The following is a 17355-nucleotide window of genomic DNA, read 5'->3' as shown; positions in this document are numbered from 1 at the left end:
AGGACCAATCCCAACTAAATCAACCCAGCCAGGGCTTTGTCAAGCAGAGACTTAAACACCGCTAGGGATGGAGACTCCACTACTTCCCTAGGTAACCCATTCCAGTGCTTCACCAGTAACCCAGCAAAGGACTGCAGTCAAACAGGGCCAGACTGAAGAGTGCTGGAAGGGGAAGAACATAGCTTGGAGCGCCATGCCCCAAAGAGGATGCGATTGTCCAGATGACAATGTGGGTCCAGAGGGTAGAGACAGCTGATGTAAGAGTGATGAGGGGTGAGACAACCCTAGAGAAAGATGCACTGTGAGACAACTGACCTAATTCCCAGAGTGAGCAGCACATGACACCATGAGGATGAGCTCAGCCCTGCAAGACAACTTTGCAATGGAGCTGTCAGCAGAGCCTGTTGTTGTGAAGATACCCTATTGCAATCTTCTAATATTTGCTTTACAGTTCTGCTAGTATTTTAGATTTTGTGCCTTTAAAAGTTATTTACTCATCTGAGCAGACATGGCCATCAGCTGAACTGTTTTCTTTTGCAAATGAGTCCATACTCTGCTGATAAGCTGTGTCTGAAAAAAAAAACCTAAAAAAAGTTTAACTTAATAAATAATTATTCAAAGATCTTTACTTTTTTGGTCCCACTTGTCCCACGTTGACCCTTACACAGATGACTTTTCTTGTTTGCATGCCAACAGCACATGTGGCCTCCCCATTCCAATTGGTAGATGAGTTGAAAGTGGACACAGAGACATCCTCTATACACTGGCCCCAGGGCCCAGTCTGCCAGTGGTACACAGTGCAAGGGTGTTCATTACAGCTGCGTGCTTCCAGAAGTGCACTACTGTTTGGGCACTGGACACCTCCTGGAACAACAAAGCAGTGCATATATTCATACAGTGGAAAGAAATAGATAATTATAAATACATTTGAGATTCCTATTAAATACATACCATTATGTGCATCCTTTTGACCATTTCTTTGCCTCTTATTTAAGTTATAAGAATAGTGAGCAAATGTGCAGAACAGATCATGAATACAAAAATGAAATATACACAAATGTGAAGTTGAAGTGATTGTAGTATATATCATAGTATCTTAATCTGCTGGGAATAGCGAATAACCTGTTTTTTGTTTTTAGATTTGCCGTCATCAGGAGTTAGTTAAATAATATTGTGATAAGGCGAGGAAAGTCCTATGTTTAAAACAAGGTATTAATTATACACTTCTAGAGACCATTGCTTCTATCCAGTTCAGGGAACAAGTAAAAACGTGTTTCAAAATCTGGTCCTCATTTCCTTCTGACATTTACCTACATTATATCATCACCAAAGAATTTGCACAGTTGGTAATTTCAGCTCCAGCTTGAAATGGCAGAGACGTCGCAGTTCAAAATTAAAGTGCAGATACACAGCAATTGTGTGGGAAAGCCGAGATAATGCTATTATCATTATGTCCAGCTCTATTTAGTGTTCTCAACTCCCCACCCTCCCCAACCACCTCATTGTAAACAAGCAGTGTTCTTTCCCATTAAGATTAGATCACAGCGGAGAAAGTCATGACTTAAGCATATGTTTAATCATTCATGGTTTAAGCACAGAAGGAGGGATGCTTCTCTGAATCTACTTTAACTGCTCATCTCCACAAGCTGGAAGAGACAACATCCTGCCTTAGTAGGAACCCCTAATGGGTGGTGGAAGAAGGGAAGTGGTATGGTTGTACATTAGTGGCAAAACATGACCCCTAACTTGTTTTTCCTTTGATATCACTGCAGTTATTAGCTTATTAGGATTTTAAAAACCTACTAGTGATTTTTGTGTCTAGGAGAGAGACTATTTTATGCTTGATTTAGATAAAATAGGGAGTAACTGGTTAGAATTTAAAAGTGGACGGCAGCTTGGGTGAAAGAGACTATAAGGTAACAAGTATCAGAAGGGTAGCCATACTAGTCTGTCCCCTCAAAAATAATGAGGAGTCCCGTGTCACCTTAAAGACTAACCAATTTATCTGGACATACACTTTCATGGGCCCAAACCCACTTCATTAGATGAGATGGCCGAGTTCAGGATAAGCCCATTACTCAATAAGGGTATGTCTACACTACAGCGCTGTTTCGAATTAACTTATTTTGAATTAGTTAATTCAAAATAAGCTAATTCGAAATAACGCATCTAGACCCAAAAACTAATTCGAAATAGCGTGTTGCTATTTCGAAATAGCACGTCCACACTGATTGGACGCTGAATTGCATTTAAGGGCAGCTGAAACCGGCTCCAGCAGGGCATCAGGTCAGTAGTTGCTTTGTGTAGCTGCTGTCTGAGGCTATCTGAGGCTCGTGCTTAAAGGGACCTCCCTGGACAGCCGGTTCTCAGCTTTCCCGCTTGCTTGCCTACCTTGCCGAGGGACAGCAAAGTGTTTTCCTCTCCGCCTGCTTCAGTCACCCTCCTTTGGGACACCGCTGCAGTCGGCACCATGGAGCCAGAGCCGCCCCTGGGCACTCTGGTGCTCACGCTGAACGTGTTGCTGCAAGCCTGGCAGCAATTGCTGGAGGCTGCCTGGCACCTTCTGCTGCAGGCCAACCCCCTGGCCCTTCCCCTGACCCCCTGGGGGCCCTGGAAGAGCAGTGCCCGGACACCAGCGTGCCCCGCCGCATCTGGCGTCTGGACACCAGCAGCGACTGGTGGGACCAAATCATCCTGGAGCGCTGGGGAGACCAACAATGGACCCAGAACTTCAGGATGAAGAAAGAGACCTTCCTGGTGCTCTGCGAGTGGCTCGCCCCTGCTCTGCAGTGACAGGACACACACATGAGGCCCGGCATTCCCCGCCACAAGTGGGTGGCCATCGCCCTCTGGAAGCTCTCCACGCCGGATAGCTACCAATCCGTCGGGAACCAGTTCAGCATGGGGAGATCCACCGTCAGAGTGGTGCTCATGCAGGTACAGCACTCACCGGCCACTGGGCCAAGACGGGGGGCTGCAAGGAGGAAGTAGGCTGCCCCAGGGATAACGGGGGGGAGGTGGTGTAAGTGCCCTCCCCAGGAGGGATCGGTCCATCCCAGCTGTGCTACAGACTGCCTGCGGTGGCCAGGATTGCAGTGGGGGTTGCTTCTGGGAGCGGGGCATGGGGCAGTGGCAGGGAAAGAACACTCCCAGCCGAATGGGCACCCCAATGACCCTCGGTTTTGTGTGTCTCTCTGCAGGTGGTGAAGGCCATCAACAGGGTGCTGCTCCGCAGAGTCGTCTGCCTCACCGACCTGGACGCGGTCATCCAGGGGTTCGGTGCCCTCAGCTTCCCCAACTGCAGCGGGGCAATCGACGGGATGCACATCCTCATCTGTGCCCCGGACCACCAGGCCTTCCTCTTCATCAACAGGAAGGGATACTTCTCGGTGATCCTGAAGGCCGTGTCTGACCACCTGGGAGTCACCAGCCTGGTCCTGAAGAACGGTGGAGGGCTGGGTGGCAGCCAGTGGCTGGCTCATGGTGTGCACAGGCACTGTGGCCAGAGTCTGCCCCTTTAAGGGCTCTAGGGAGGAGAGGAGAGGGGGTGGAGCAGACAAGTTTTCCTGGTTTGGCTCAGAGTGGCCACCAAGAGGAACTGGGAAGGGCTGAGGCCCCCTAATTTAAAGTAAGTATCTACACAGCACTTATTTCAAATTAGCTATTTCAAATTAGGAGTTATTCCTGGTAGAATGAGGTTTACCTAATTCAAAATAAGGGCTCCACTATTTTGAATTTCTTTCGAAAAACAGGCAGTCTCCGGGTTACGTACAAGACAGGGACTGTAGGTTTGTTCTTAAGTTGAATTTGTACGTAAGTTGGAACTGGCGTCCAGATTCAGCCACTGCTGAAACTGACCAGCGGCTGACTACAGGAAGCCTGAGACAGAGTTTCTCTGCCCCGGGCTTCCTGGAATCAGTTTCAACAGCAGCTTCCTGATCAGTTTCAACAGCAGCTGAATCTGGACGCCTGGGACAGAGCAGCTGGGGTGCTGCCGGGTAGGTCCCCGCAGCGCCACTCCTCAGCGCTACTGGACCAACCCAGCAGCACCCCAGCTGCTCTACCCCAGGTGTCCCCAAGTCAGCTGCTGCTGAAACTGATCAGCGGCTGATTCCAGGAAGCCCGGGGCAGAGAAACTCTGTCTCAGGCTTCCTGTAGTCAGCCACTGGTCAGTTTCAGCAGCGGCTGAATCAGGACGCCTGGGGCAGAGCAGCTGGGGTGCTGCTGGGTTGGTCCAGTAGCGCCGAGGAGTGGCGCTGCGGGACCAACTGGCAGCGCCCCAGCTGCTCTGCCCCAGGTGTCCGTGAGAAAAGCCTGGTCTGCTGGCAGGGGGGGGGGGGGGCGCACAACTGTGCCCCCCCCCCAGCAGACCAGGGAGACGCGGGCGGCGGGACCGAGACGCGCCGCAGTCCCGCCACCCACGTCCTCCACGGTTTTGCTTCGTGTCTCCCTGGTCTGCTGGGGGAGCCCCCCCAGCAGACCAGGGAGACGCGGAGCAGCTTTTCTCGCCCTGGAGGACGCGGGTGGTGGGACCGCAGCGCGTCTGGGCGGTCCCACTGCCCGCGTCCTCCGGGGCGAGAAAAGCCCCATTCCTAAGTACGGATCCGACATAAGTTGAATCCATGTAACTCGGGGACTGCCTGTAGTGGTTTGTACGTGTAGACAGCTATTACAGTTAATTCAAAATAACATGTTATTTTGAATTAACTCTGTAGTGTAGACATACCCTAAGGGAGTAATGATAATACAGGTTGAACCTCTCTACACTGGCACTCTGTGGCCCAGCAACATATGTGGTCCGGCATGATTTTATTTAGCCAAATGTCCACTTACTATGGGTATGGTCAAGTTTCCCACAGTCCCATAAAGTTTGTTTATAGCAACTAGTGCCTCTCAGTGTTGTGTTGATATTTAGCTTTAATTTACCCCTAAATCTCTCTAATAGTTCAGTAAGCAGTGGAAGTGTTGGTAATGCTCCTACATAATATGAACCTCTCATAGTTTGAGAAATTATCTCATTCAACACTGGTCAGATCCTGGTGTTGGGCTAGAGAGATTCAACCTGTAATAGAAAATGTGAAAATGGCAGAAGTGATAATACAACTTTTTTGCTTCAGTTTTCACCAAATATTAACAGAGACGCGACATCTAACTTACTGAACACCAGTGAAAATGTGATAGGATCTGAGTCTAAATGAAGGAAAGATCAGAGGCCTCAAGTTGGAAGGGTCTGATGAAACACATTCTAGAATACCAAAGAAGCTGACTGAGGAGATATCTGAGACATTAATGATTCCAGAAGCCTGAAAGAGGGGAAATATAGGGCTAATGTATAAGGGGAATAAGGGCAACCTAGGGAATTAAACACCAGTCAGCTCAACTTTAGTGTGTACCTGGAAAGATAATGGAACAAATAATAAGATAATAAAATATGCAATGATCAACTTGGATTTGTCAAGAACAAATGAGGGATGCAAAATCCTGGTTAATCAGTTATCCGGTCAAACCATTTAACCGGTTTAAATGTTTAACTGGCTCACCAACTAAAAGCAGGATCCAGGGTGAAGGCCAGTCCAGCCTGCTGGAGCAGTCCCCAGTCCACCGGGCTCCCACCTCCTGCCTCATGCTGGGGCTGGCTATCAGCTCCCAGCACCTGATGCCAGCTCCTACCTCCTGCCCGAGCAGCTCGTCTCCGTGGTAGTTGCTTATGCTCCCCTCGGGCAGAAGCTGCTCTGGACATTGGAGCAGCCCCTGCCTACAGAGTGCCTGTGCCTCCTGCAAACAGATGCTGTTCTGCTGGAGAAGCTCCTGACTGTGAGGAGCCCAGGTGCCCCTCAGACAGGGGTTGCTCATAGTAGCACCTGGTTGCGGGGCACCCAGACCTGCTGCAGACAGAGGCTTCTGCAGAGGAGAGCAGCTCCTGTCTGCAGCAGGCTCTCTGTGAGGCTGGAGCAGCCCACCAGTTACTGATTAATGTTTCACATCCCTCCAACAAATCAAATAATGCAAACCCATTAACTTCCTTGGGGTAACAAACTTATGGATATTGGGGCAACAGTCACTGTGGTATATCTGGACTTTAGTAAGAATTCTGATACTGTCTTGCATGACCTTAAAAAAATAGGGAACTATTGTTGTGATGGAGCTACTAGAAGGTGGATGCCTAATTCACAGGAGAACCATTTCAGAGAGGAGTTATCAGTGGTTCACAGTCAAACTGGAAGGCCATATTGAGTAGGGTCTCACAGGGATTGTCTGGTTCTGTTCTATATGTATATAAGGCTAGGTCTATGCTAGAGGCTAAGCATGAATTAAGGTACTCAACTCCAGTAACGTTAATTATGTAGCTGGAGTCAAACTATCTTAAATCACATTTGGGAGCCGTCCACACAGTGGGAAGTCAACGGGAGCACACTCTCCCTTTGACTTCCCTTACTCCTCGGAGGAGCAGGACTATCAGTGCTGACAGGAGCACGCTCTCAGTTTGAATTAGCGTGTCTTCATTAGACCCACTAATTCAAACCCCGGAAAATCGACTGTGTCTAGTCTAGTGTAGACAAGCCCTTAATGATTTAGATAATGGCATAGAGAGTACACTTAAAGTTTGTGGATGATACCTAGCTGGGAGTGGATTATGAGTGCTTTGGAAGGCAGGATTAAAATTCAAAATGATCTGGACAAACTGAAGAAATGGTCTGAAGTAAATAGGATGAAATTCAAACAGGAAAAATGCAAAGTACTCCACCACTTCAGAAGGAGCAATCAATTGTGCACACAGAAAATGGAAAATAACTGCTTAGGTAGAAATACTGCAAAAAAGAGTTCAGGCAGTTATAGTGGATCACAAGTTAAATACGAGTCAAAAGAGAAACACTGTTGCAAAAAAGAAAGCAAATGTAATTCTGGGGAGAGAGGCCTGATAACACTTTGCAAGGGCACAAAAGTTAGTTTCAAGGAAAAGAGTGAAAAACTGTTCTAGTTAATCTCTGAGACCAAGACAAGAAGCAACGGGGTTAAATTATGTCAACGGAGATTTAGGTGGACATCAGGAAAAATTTCCTGTCGGGGTAGTTAAGCACCGGAATAAATTGCCTAGGGAAGTTGTAGAATCTCCATCATTAGAGATTTTTAAAGAGCTGTTTAGACAAATACCTGTCAGGAATGGTCTAGTTTTAGCACGGTCTTGAGTGCAAGAGACTACACCAAATGACCTCTCAAGGTAGCTCCTACATTTCTATTATGTGCATTAAAAAGATTAATATTTACTTTAAAAGAGAAAAATGATATAAAGCCATCCTGTGTCATAACAAAATTTAGGGCCATCAAGTGATTAAAAAAATTAATTATGATTAATCGTGTGATTAATCGTGTGTGCTGCCCCCTTGAAACGCTGCGGCGAGGCTTCAAAGGGGCAGTACTGCAGAAGGCTGGTGTGACGGGGTGAGGCAACCCCGCACTAGAGGGGCCCCCCCCAGCGAGGCAGGGGAAAGCGGCGCGGCTTGTCTCGCCGCCGCCGAGGACGCGTCCGGTGGGGTAACCGGGACGCGCCGCTCGGCAGGCGGGCGAGCGGGCGGGACCCCGAGCAACACAGGGGAGGGCGGTGACGGGGTGAGGCAACCCCGCACCGAGGAGGGCCCCCCCAGCGGGGCAGGAAGAGACGCCACGGCTGGACCTGCTGCCGCCGGGGACGCAGGCAGCAGGGCAGCCGGGACATGCCGCCAGGCTGGCGGCTCCAGGGACGCAGCCCGGGACAGCGCGGGGGAAGAACCCCCCCCCCGGCAAGGTTAGTGGGGACAACCGGGCAGGGACGGCACCCCACCAGCCTCGGGGCGGGCGGCCCCGCGGGCGCCCCAGCCGGCCCTATGCCCCACAGCTGCAGGAGAGGGAGAGAACGCTGGGGGTGAGGGGAAACAGCTGGGGAGGAGAAGCTGGGGCCGTGGATGAGCACAGGTGTGAGTGCTCTGGAGGGGTGGGGCGGCACCTTCCCCAGGTATAAAGTCAGGAGAGGCAGAAGCAGGGGAAGGAGGAGAAGGAGGACGCTGGAGGCAGAGACTGAGAGACACCGAGGAGGCGGCGAGACCAGCCAGCTGGTGAGCGGACGAGCGAGGGCGTGAGGAAGCAGCCCAGGGCGGGTGTACTGGAGCCCGAGGGTTGATGCGTTGCGGCTCTGTGCCCCATCAGCCAGGTCGGGGGAGAGAAGAGCATCTCCCCCGCCTTAGGGCCCTGGGCTGGGGTCTGGAGAGAGGGAGGGCCCGGACCCCCCTCACCTCCTCGCTCGCGGGATCCTCGGGGCAACCACCGGGAGGGCCGACCCGGCGCCGCGGCACTGAGACTGGGACCTTCCGGGACGGCAACCGTGGGAGTGTGACTGCCCAGGACGGGGTGGGCTCACGGACCCCGTAACACGTGGTGGAGAATGTGGGTGGCGGGCCCCCGAACGGAAGGGGGGCGCTAGCGGAGCAGGGGTGGCTCTTGGGCACGGATAAGGGTGGAGGTTTGTGGTCTTCTCTCTAAGGGGGCCGCCCAGATGGAGCCGGCGAAGGTGTTGGAGTGGGTGATGGAAAACCAGCGGCAGCAGCAGCACCAACAGACGCAGATCGTGCAACAGCTGGCGGCGCAGTTTCAAGAGCAACAACGGCAACTGGTTAGAGAGCTCACGGAACACCAACAGGCGGTAGGGGCCCGCCGAGGGAGAGGGGAAGCCCCCTGGCCAGGGGAAGAAGACACAGCGGGAGGGGTCCAGCCGCCCGTTCGTTTAGCTAAGTTAGGCCCAGCGGATGACGTGGAGGCCTTCCTCGTAACCTTTGAGCGAGTGGCCACGGCGGCAAGATGGCCGGAAGAACACTGGGCGACTATAGTAGCTCCCTACTTGTCCGGACCGGCCCAGATGGCATATCGGGGGTTGCCCGCGAGGGAGGCGCTCCACTACTATAAAGTGAAGGAGGCCATATTAGACCAGGTAGGGATAACCCCCGAAACGTACCGCCAGCGGTTCCGGCAAGAACGATACCGGCCAGGAGACCGGCCCCGCGCAGTGGCCCATCGCCTGAAAGAGTCCGGGATGCGGTGGCTGGAACCCGAGCCCAAGACGGGAATGCAGGTGGCGGAGCTCGTCATTTTGGAACAGTTTATACAGGTGCTCCCGGGGGAAGGACAGAGGTGGGTTCGGCGTCACCGGCCCTCCACGTTAGCTGAAGCAGTGACGTTGATGGAGGATTTTGTGGCCGCAGAAGGAACGGAGGAGCGCGGGAAGAATCCGGTGAGTGGTCCGCCCGGGAGAGCGTCAATTGCAAGTAAGGGCCCCGCCGGGAGGGGAGAGCGAAGGCAGTCGGCGGAACCGGGGCCAGCCTGGGGACGGAAGTTAGCACCCGTATGGCGGAACCCAGCAGAAGAACCCAGGGCGGAGAAGAGGGGGCTCGCCCCCGAGGGAGACAACGGACGGAAGGTGGGGCCACCTAATAAGCTGGTCTGCTTCCAGTGCGGGCAGGAGGGCCACTTCCGCCGGGAGTGCCCTGTAATGGACTGTACTTTCGGAAGGGTGATGACCTCGGAGGCCCAGAAGGCGAAGCCCCTGCCGAGTAAGGTGATGGCCAGGGTAAAAGTGGGGGGCCGTATTGTGGAGGCACTGGTGGACTCCGGCTGCGGACAGACGATGGTCCGGGCAGACCTGGTCGAAGGGGGAGCAGCTACGGGAGGGCCCATCTGGATGCAGTGTGTCCACGGGGACGTCCGCCCTTATCCGACGGCTTGGGTCCAGATAGAGGACGGACGGCATACAGAGACGTGGCGAGTGGCGTTAGCCCCAAACCTGGCGTACCCCGCCCTGCTGGGATACGACTGGCCGGGCCTGGGCCCCTTGCTCCGACAATGGGGGCAGGCCGTGACATCACTCGAGGACGACCCCGGGGAAAGGGTGCCGGAGGTGGCGCAGGGGGAAGAAGCCCAGGCCCCGACTAGCGGGCACCCTACGGGAGGGGCTACGCCGGCCGGTACCGGAGAGGATACCCAGCTGTCTAATCTGGAGGTAGACGAAGGGGACTTCATCCAGCTTCAGCGGGAAGACCCCTCGCTTCAGCGAGCCTGGGACCAAGCTACGGCCCCGGGTGAAGGAGACGGGCCTCAGGAGACCTATGGCCAGAATCCCCGATTTGAGGTACGCGGGGATCGATTATACCGGGTGACCCAGGAGAGGGAGGGGCGTGAGACGGTCCGCCAGCTATTAGTCCCCACCAGGTATAGGTGGCGGGTCTTGGAATTGGCGCACGCCCACCCCTGGGCCGGGCACCTGGGGCGGGAGAAGACCCAACAGCGCGTGCTGCAAAGGTTCTTCTGGCCAGGGGTATATCGGGCTGTCCGGGACTTTTGTGACTCCTGCCCACAGTGCCAGCTGACGGCCCCAGCAGGGATCCCGAGGGCCCCGCTCATCCCGCTCCCGGTGGTGGGTGTCCCTTTCGAGCGGGTGGCTTTCGACCTGGTAGGGCCGGTCGAGAAGTCAGGACGGGGGCACCAATTTATATTGGTTTTAATAGACTACGCAACTCGGTATCCCGAAGCCGTCCCATTGCGGTCCACCACGGCGTCCGTGATCGCGGGAGAGCTGGTAAAAATCTTCGCGAGGGTAGGGCTCCCTCGGGAGGTGTTAACGGATCAGGGCCCAAATGTCACATCCCGGGTAATGAGCGAACTCTGTCGGATGCTGCGGATTAAAACCTTACGCACCTCCGTGTACCACCCCCAAACGGATGGCCTAGTAGAACGATTTAACAAGACGCTGAAAGCAATGATAAGACGGTTTATACATGACGACCCCCGGGAATGGGATAAGATGTTGCCGGCCCTGTTGTTTGCTGTCAGGGAAGTGCCCCAGGCCTCCTCGGGGTACTCCCCATTTGAATTGTTGTACGGGCGGCAACCACGGGGAATATTAGACCTGGTGAAAGAGAACTGGGAGGAGCAAGAGTCGAGGGCCCGGGGGACAGTCCACTATGTGCTGCAACTCCGGGAAAGGTTGAGAGCACTGGGGGAGTTAGCGAAAAGCAATCTAGAAAGGGCTCAGGAGCACCAGGAAAGACGCTACAACCAGGGGGCCCGTTTGAGGGAATTCGCACCAGGAGATCGGGTCCTGTTGCTATTGCCAGACCGAGATTCCAAGCTGATGGCGAGGTGGCAGGGCCCATTTGAGGTTCTCCGGAGGGTTGGGAAGGTGGACTATGAACTGAGGTTACAAGGGAAAAGGAAGGACACCCAAATATACCATGTAAACCTCTTAAAGAGGTGGAAGCCCCGAGAAGCACTATTGGTGGATCCGCGGCCCCTCGAGTTAGACCTCGGCCCTTGGTGTGAGCCAGAGGAAAAACCCTGGATAGAGGGAGAACTGGCACCCGCGCAGAGGAAAGAGATGGAACAGCTGCTACAGACGTTTCCACACGTACTAACAAGCCATCCAGGTAAGACGACCCTCGCCGCCCATGAGATAGACACGGAGCCCGGGAAGAGAGTCCGCAACCCGCTCAGGCCATTACCACGGAAGTTATGGGAGCCCGTGAAACAGGAGTTACAGCTGATGTTACAGTGGGGGGTGGTAGAAGAATCGCATAGTGACTGGCGGAGCCCGATAGTGCTGGTTCCAAAGGCAGACAAGACATTACGGTTCTGTATAGACTTCCGGGGGGTGAATGCGATCTCACGCTTCGACGCCTACCCCATGCCCCGGGTGGAGGAGTTGCTCGAGCGTATTGGAGAAGCCCAGTACCTCTCCACGATTGACCTCACGAAAGGCTACTGGCAAATTCCTCTGACCCCCGGAGCCAGGGAAAAGACCGCCTTTGCCACTCCCTTTGGGCTGTACCAATTTGTGACGATGCCATTCGGGCTCCATGGCACCGCGGCAACATTCCAACGGCTCATGGACCGAATACTGCGGCAGCACCAGGCCTTCGCCGTCGCGTATATTGACGACATCGTCATATTTAGCACAACCTGGGAGCAACACCTGAAACATGTGCAGGCCATCCTCAAAACCTTAGCGGAGGCGGGTTTAACAGCAAACCCAAAGAAATGCAAATTCGGACGCCGGGAAGTGTCATATCTAGGCTATACCGTGGGGGGAGGGCGCCTAAAGCCCTTAGTCGACAAGGTGAGTGCGGTACGGGATTGGCCTTTACCCACAACCAAGAGACAGATACGTCAGTTCCTGGGGTTAGCGGGGTACTACAGACGATTTATAGCCGACTTCGCCACCCTAGCGGCCCCGTTGACAGACATGACGCGGAACAACCAACCCCAAAAAGTAAGATGGACCGAAAGGGGCAGGCAGGCATTTGACACGATCAAACGACGCCTGGTGTCCGCCCCTATATTACGACAACCCGACTTTTCAAGACCATTCATCCTGCAGATGGACGCCTCAGAGGTGGGGCTCGGGGCAGTGTTAGCGCAGGAAGTCGAAGGGGGGGAGCATCCCATACTATACCTGAGTCGCAAACTGTTCGATCGGGAAAAGAACTATGCGACTATTGAGAAAGAGGCCCTGGCAGTTAAATGGGCCATTGAGGCTTTACGTTATTACCTTCTAGGGGACCGGTTCCTGTTGATCACAGACCACGCACCGTTGAAGTGGATCCAGTCGATGAAAGAGACTAATGCACGAATAATGCGGTGGTATTTAGCTCTCCAACCATACTGTTTCCAAGTGGTACACCGCCCGGGGGCGGCGCACCAGAACGCGGACTTCCTATCGCGAAGTATAAAGGAGGCTGAGGGGACGAAAGGACCCCCAGAGCTCGACTTAAGGGGGGATGTGTGTGACGGGGTGAGGCAACCCCGCACTAGAGGGGCCCCCCCCAGCGAGGCAGGGGAAAGCGGCGCGGCTTGTCTCGCCGCCGCCGAGGACGCGTCCGGTGGGGTAACCGGGACGCGCCGCTCGGCAGGCGGGCGAGCGGGCGGGACCCCGAGCAACACAGGGGAGGGTGGTGACGGGGTGAGGCAACCCCGCACCGAGGAGGGCCCCCCCAGCGGGGCAGGAAGAGACGCCACGGCTGGACCTGCTGCCGCCGGGGACGCAGGCAGCAGGGCAGCCGGGACATGCCGCCAGGCTGGCGGCTCCAGGGACGCAGCCCGGGACAGCGCGGGGGAAGAACCCCCCCCCCGGCAAGGTTAGTGGGGACAACCGGGCAGGGACGGCACCCCACCAGCCTCGGGGCGGGCGGCCCCGCGGGCGCCCCAGCCGGCCCTATGCCCCACAGCTGCAGGAGAGGGAGAGAACGCTGGGGGTGAGGGGAAACAGCTGGGGAGGAGAAGCTGGGGCCGTGGATGAGCACAGGTGTGAGTGCTCTGGAGGGGTGGGGCGGCACCTTCCCCAGGTATAAAGTCAGGAGAGGCAGAAGCAGGGGAAGGAGGAGAAGGAGGACGCTGGAGGCAGAGACTGAGAGACACCGAGGAGGCGGCGAGACCAGCCAGCTGGTGAGCGGACGAGCGAGGGCGTGAGGAAGCAGCCCAGGGCGGGTGTACTGGAGCCCGAGGGTTGATGCGTTGCGGTTCTGTGCCCCATCAGCCAGGTCGGGGGAGAGAAGAGCATCTCCCCCGCCTTAGGGCCCTGGGCTGGGGTCTGGAGAGAGGGAGGGCCCGGACCCCCCTCACCTCCTCGCTCGCGGGATCCTCGGGGCAACCACCGGGAGGGCCGACCCGGCGCCGCGGCACTGAGACTGGGACCTTCCGGGACGGCAACCGTGGGAGTGTGACTGCCCAGGACGGGGTGGGCTCACGGACCCCGTAACAGCTGGGGTTAGCTGGAGTCCTCAGCTGACCCCAGGCTTAGTTCAGCTGCCTCTTTGAAATGTAGCAGCAACATTTCAAATAGGCAGCATCGCAGGAGCCCAGAATCAGTTGGAGTCCCAAGCTGACCCTGGATCCGTGCAGTGCTGCCTCTTGGAAAAGCCACCCCTGCGTTTCCAAGGGGCAGCACCATGGGAGCCTGGGGTCAGTTGGAGTCCCCAGCTGACCTTGGGCTCTGTGCAGTGCTGCTCCTTGAAACGCTAGAGCGGCACTTCGAAGGGGCAGCGCAGCATTGATACCTGTGATTAATATGTTAATTTTTTAAACACATTAATCCTGCCCTGAACTAATTGCAGGCATTATGCAGATAAATTGTCAGCCCTAACAAAATTAAATAATGAACTAATAACAATAACAGTATTTCAGGGCAGAAGCCAACCATTATCTGTCTGGAGATGGAAAGAAATGTCTTCTATCATACGGTTGTTCAATAACTGTCCACTAAGGAGACTGCACCTGCCTCTGAAGAATATGGTACTGGCCACTGTCAGACACAGAATATTGAACAAGAAGGACTCGGATCTCATCCAACTTAATGCTTTAGCTAGATACAAACACAAGTGATTGGTTTGCAATATAAAGACATTCTGACTAGATGACCTAATCTTGTCCTTTCTGGCCTTAAACTCCATTTTTTCCTCTTATGTTGTCATTTGTGGGTTTTTTAATCTCTGTATTTTTTCACAATGCAGCAATAGCCTATCTGGTAATGACAAATACAAAGGAAAACAGCTCCAGCATCTGCATTATGCTTTGAGAAACCTCCACCGTATAAAGTGATGTAAAATATGCAGATACATGTGGTATTTGAGGCCACAACAGCAGGTTTTAGTACGAGGTCAAGACTTATGCAAAAACAAGCCTCAGTGTGTGCTTCCTAATTACAGCTAATTTATGGGGAGGATTATGGCAAGGTGAAAAAACCCATATATTGCAGCCTGACATGGCACACACAGAGAGATGTATATTGTATATATTAAATCTGGATATGCGTAACATCTATGAGATGTGTAAGGTCACGGCATGATGTCTTTTACTGTCATTTTAGATTTTCAGATACACGTTTCCCTGAGTTTTTTGTTATACAGCGAAGATGAGCTGGAAAGCAACAACTGAGGTACTGCCAGGCTCATAGAAAGGAAACTTAAATTATTACTCCCTTCAAGCCAAATGAAGAGAATGATTCCAGAGACACAAACAGTTGTGGAACATCTCATACTACGCACACAACTTTTTGTCTCTCTCAGTAGATTTAAACAAATCCAGCCCCATCTTCCATAGCCTCCTAAGATCCTCTGACAGCATAACTGGTATGGTTCAGCTGCTTATGCTGCTGGATGTAGGCCTGGAAAAGATGATGCACCCAAGAGTATGTTGATTGTGCACCCTGGCCAGATTCACAGTTCCAGCAAACATTTGCTCAGTACAGGAATGGGCAAGATGGGGAGGAAGAGTTTTATTGTGTCTTTGCGTTTCCTCATTCTCAGTGTAGCCTGCAGCATAATTTAGAGTACCTTCATGAATTTGTAACTTAAGCTTGGCTTATAACAACCCCAACAGGGCTATTCCTTCAGATAAAAATAGATAAAAGTAGCTCAAGTGAAGAAATACATTAGCTAATCCTATGCCTGAGACACAATCCCTACTTCTGGGGCTATGAAAGGGTCTAGGAAAAAAAAGGCTATGACGTGTATTTTCTAAGTGGTATTTTCTAGAGGCCAATTCCACTAACTTTATGGCCTCTTTATACCACATGAGTAGGTATAATGAAGAATTAAATACAGTGAAGAATTAAAACCCCTCAAGACGACACCTCTGGTTCCACGATAGTTGAAAGCACGATGCAGCCCAGACCAATATTGCAAAGTGAGTTAAATTCAGGTTTCCTGAATGTTAAAATAATATACCTTTATTCATAACCAGAGAGGGAGAGAGAGCTCACAAATGAAGGAGTAATAAGAAGCCAATTCGGGCCTTGATCCAAAAAGGTAGCTGCACATCCTTACCTTAGTTTAAGTACATAAGTACTTCCATTAATTTCTATGGGATTACTTGCATGCTTGACCTTCAACCAAGCTTAAGTACCATGCTGAATCAGAGAAAAGCACTGATGCTAGTTTGAAGGACTGCAATATTATTTGATTTTATTATAACTGGATTTCATAGTTATAGTCAGATTTGCAGGATCTTATAACTGAACTATCCAAGACTAGCTGCAGTGTGCTTTTAGTCAAGTGTCCACATCTATCAACTCTGTGCTAACAGCTCAGCACAACCAAAGTTTGGCCATTTTCAGTGATTGATTTAAAGCTCACTTGCTCATTCAGGCCTGTCATCATGTAGTTGACTATGAACATTGTAAGGGGTTTGGGAATGATTTTACTAACTCATCTATAGGTCTTAAATGCAAGCTGCTCATACACTATGGCTATAGGTACCATTTAATATAGGTATGGACAAAAAGATATATGTCTATGTAGGTCTGTTGTCTAGCTAGTCTAGTATTCTATCTAATACTGCCAGTACCAGATGCTTTAGAGAAAGGTGCAAGAAGTCTTTGAGTGGGACATCAATGTTTCCACTTACATGAATACCATCAGTAAATATTTTTAGGAACAGGTCTTAGTGTAAGACAACATGAATATTATATATATAGTACAGATAATGCACTTAAAAGATAACTTATTAATGTTCAGATTACACTGTTTTATCAGCACCATTAAAGATAGCAAAGAACAATCATAAATTTGTGCCTTGGTCATCTAATACTTTTCCAGTGTGAAGAGTCTTGTCTTTAGACATAATGATGCAATCAATTCTGGAAGCATAGCTAAACCTTTGTTGTGTATTTCTCAAGGTGAAAAGTCACTAATTATTTGACAAACAAGAAGTGACTAAAGGGTATAATGGATTTACTGTCAGGAAGATGAAAACTGATCTAATTTAAGTGAAGCCTAAAAGTTATAATCTGAACTGGTATGATTTAATCTGAGAAAAGGTGAACACTACACTTCAGCTATAGTAGTAAGGGTATTTCAATTCTGCAAGGTTACCTTTTATTCATAAATTATATTTTCTCTCTAAAGCCTTAATTCCTCAAACACATGGTTAACTTTAAGCATGAGTAATCCTATCCCTGTATAGCAAAGCATATGCTTAGTACTTTGGGACCTGTTCCAGATCCCATTGTCTCCAGTCAGTGATGAATCGGGACCTTGCTGAATAGTATAGATTTACTCACGTGCTTAAATGCTTTGCTGAATCAGGGCCTAAAGTATGATCCTGGTTGGTTCTGATCACCAGCAGCTCACACTGGGATCAGATGGCCACTTTTTAAAAAGAAATGTAAGATTGTGGTAGAATTTTGGTAGAACATTACTTACTGTTTTGGGTTTTTTGTTTGGTTTAATATTGCACACCCTGACTCCGAATGGTAGCTAGCATTTCCTAAAGTCAGGTTTATATTTCTGTGCCATACAGTCAAGATTTGCAGTAGTAAAGGGTGGCAATATTTCTGTTTCC

At 51.7% G+C, this 17355-nt stretch overlaps 1 protein-coding gene across 1 annotated transcript in view; it reads right to left on the bottom strand.

The window, feature by feature from the left end:
* Nucleotides 1-17355, bottom strand: part of THSD7A (thrombospondin type 1 domain containing 7A) — a 538075-nt gene that overhangs the window by 141780 nt on the left and 378940 nt on the right. The window contains exon 11 of the mRNA XM_025180361.2: nucleotides 630-864. Within this exon, the coding sequence (XP_025036146.2) occupies nucleotides 630-864 (235 nt within the window). The remainder of the gene's footprint in view (nucleotides 1-629; nucleotides 865-17355) is intronic.

Source organism: Pelodiscus sinensis, chromosome 2 (genome assembly GCF_049634645.1).
Source record: "Pelodiscus sinensis isolate JC-2024 chromosome 2, ASM4963464v1, whole genome shotgun sequence".
NCBI classification, from domain to species: Eukaryota; Metazoa; Chordata; order Testudines; family Trionychidae; genus Pelodiscus; species Pelodiscus sinensis.
This window is presented reverse-complemented; position numbering and strand designations above follow the sequence as displayed.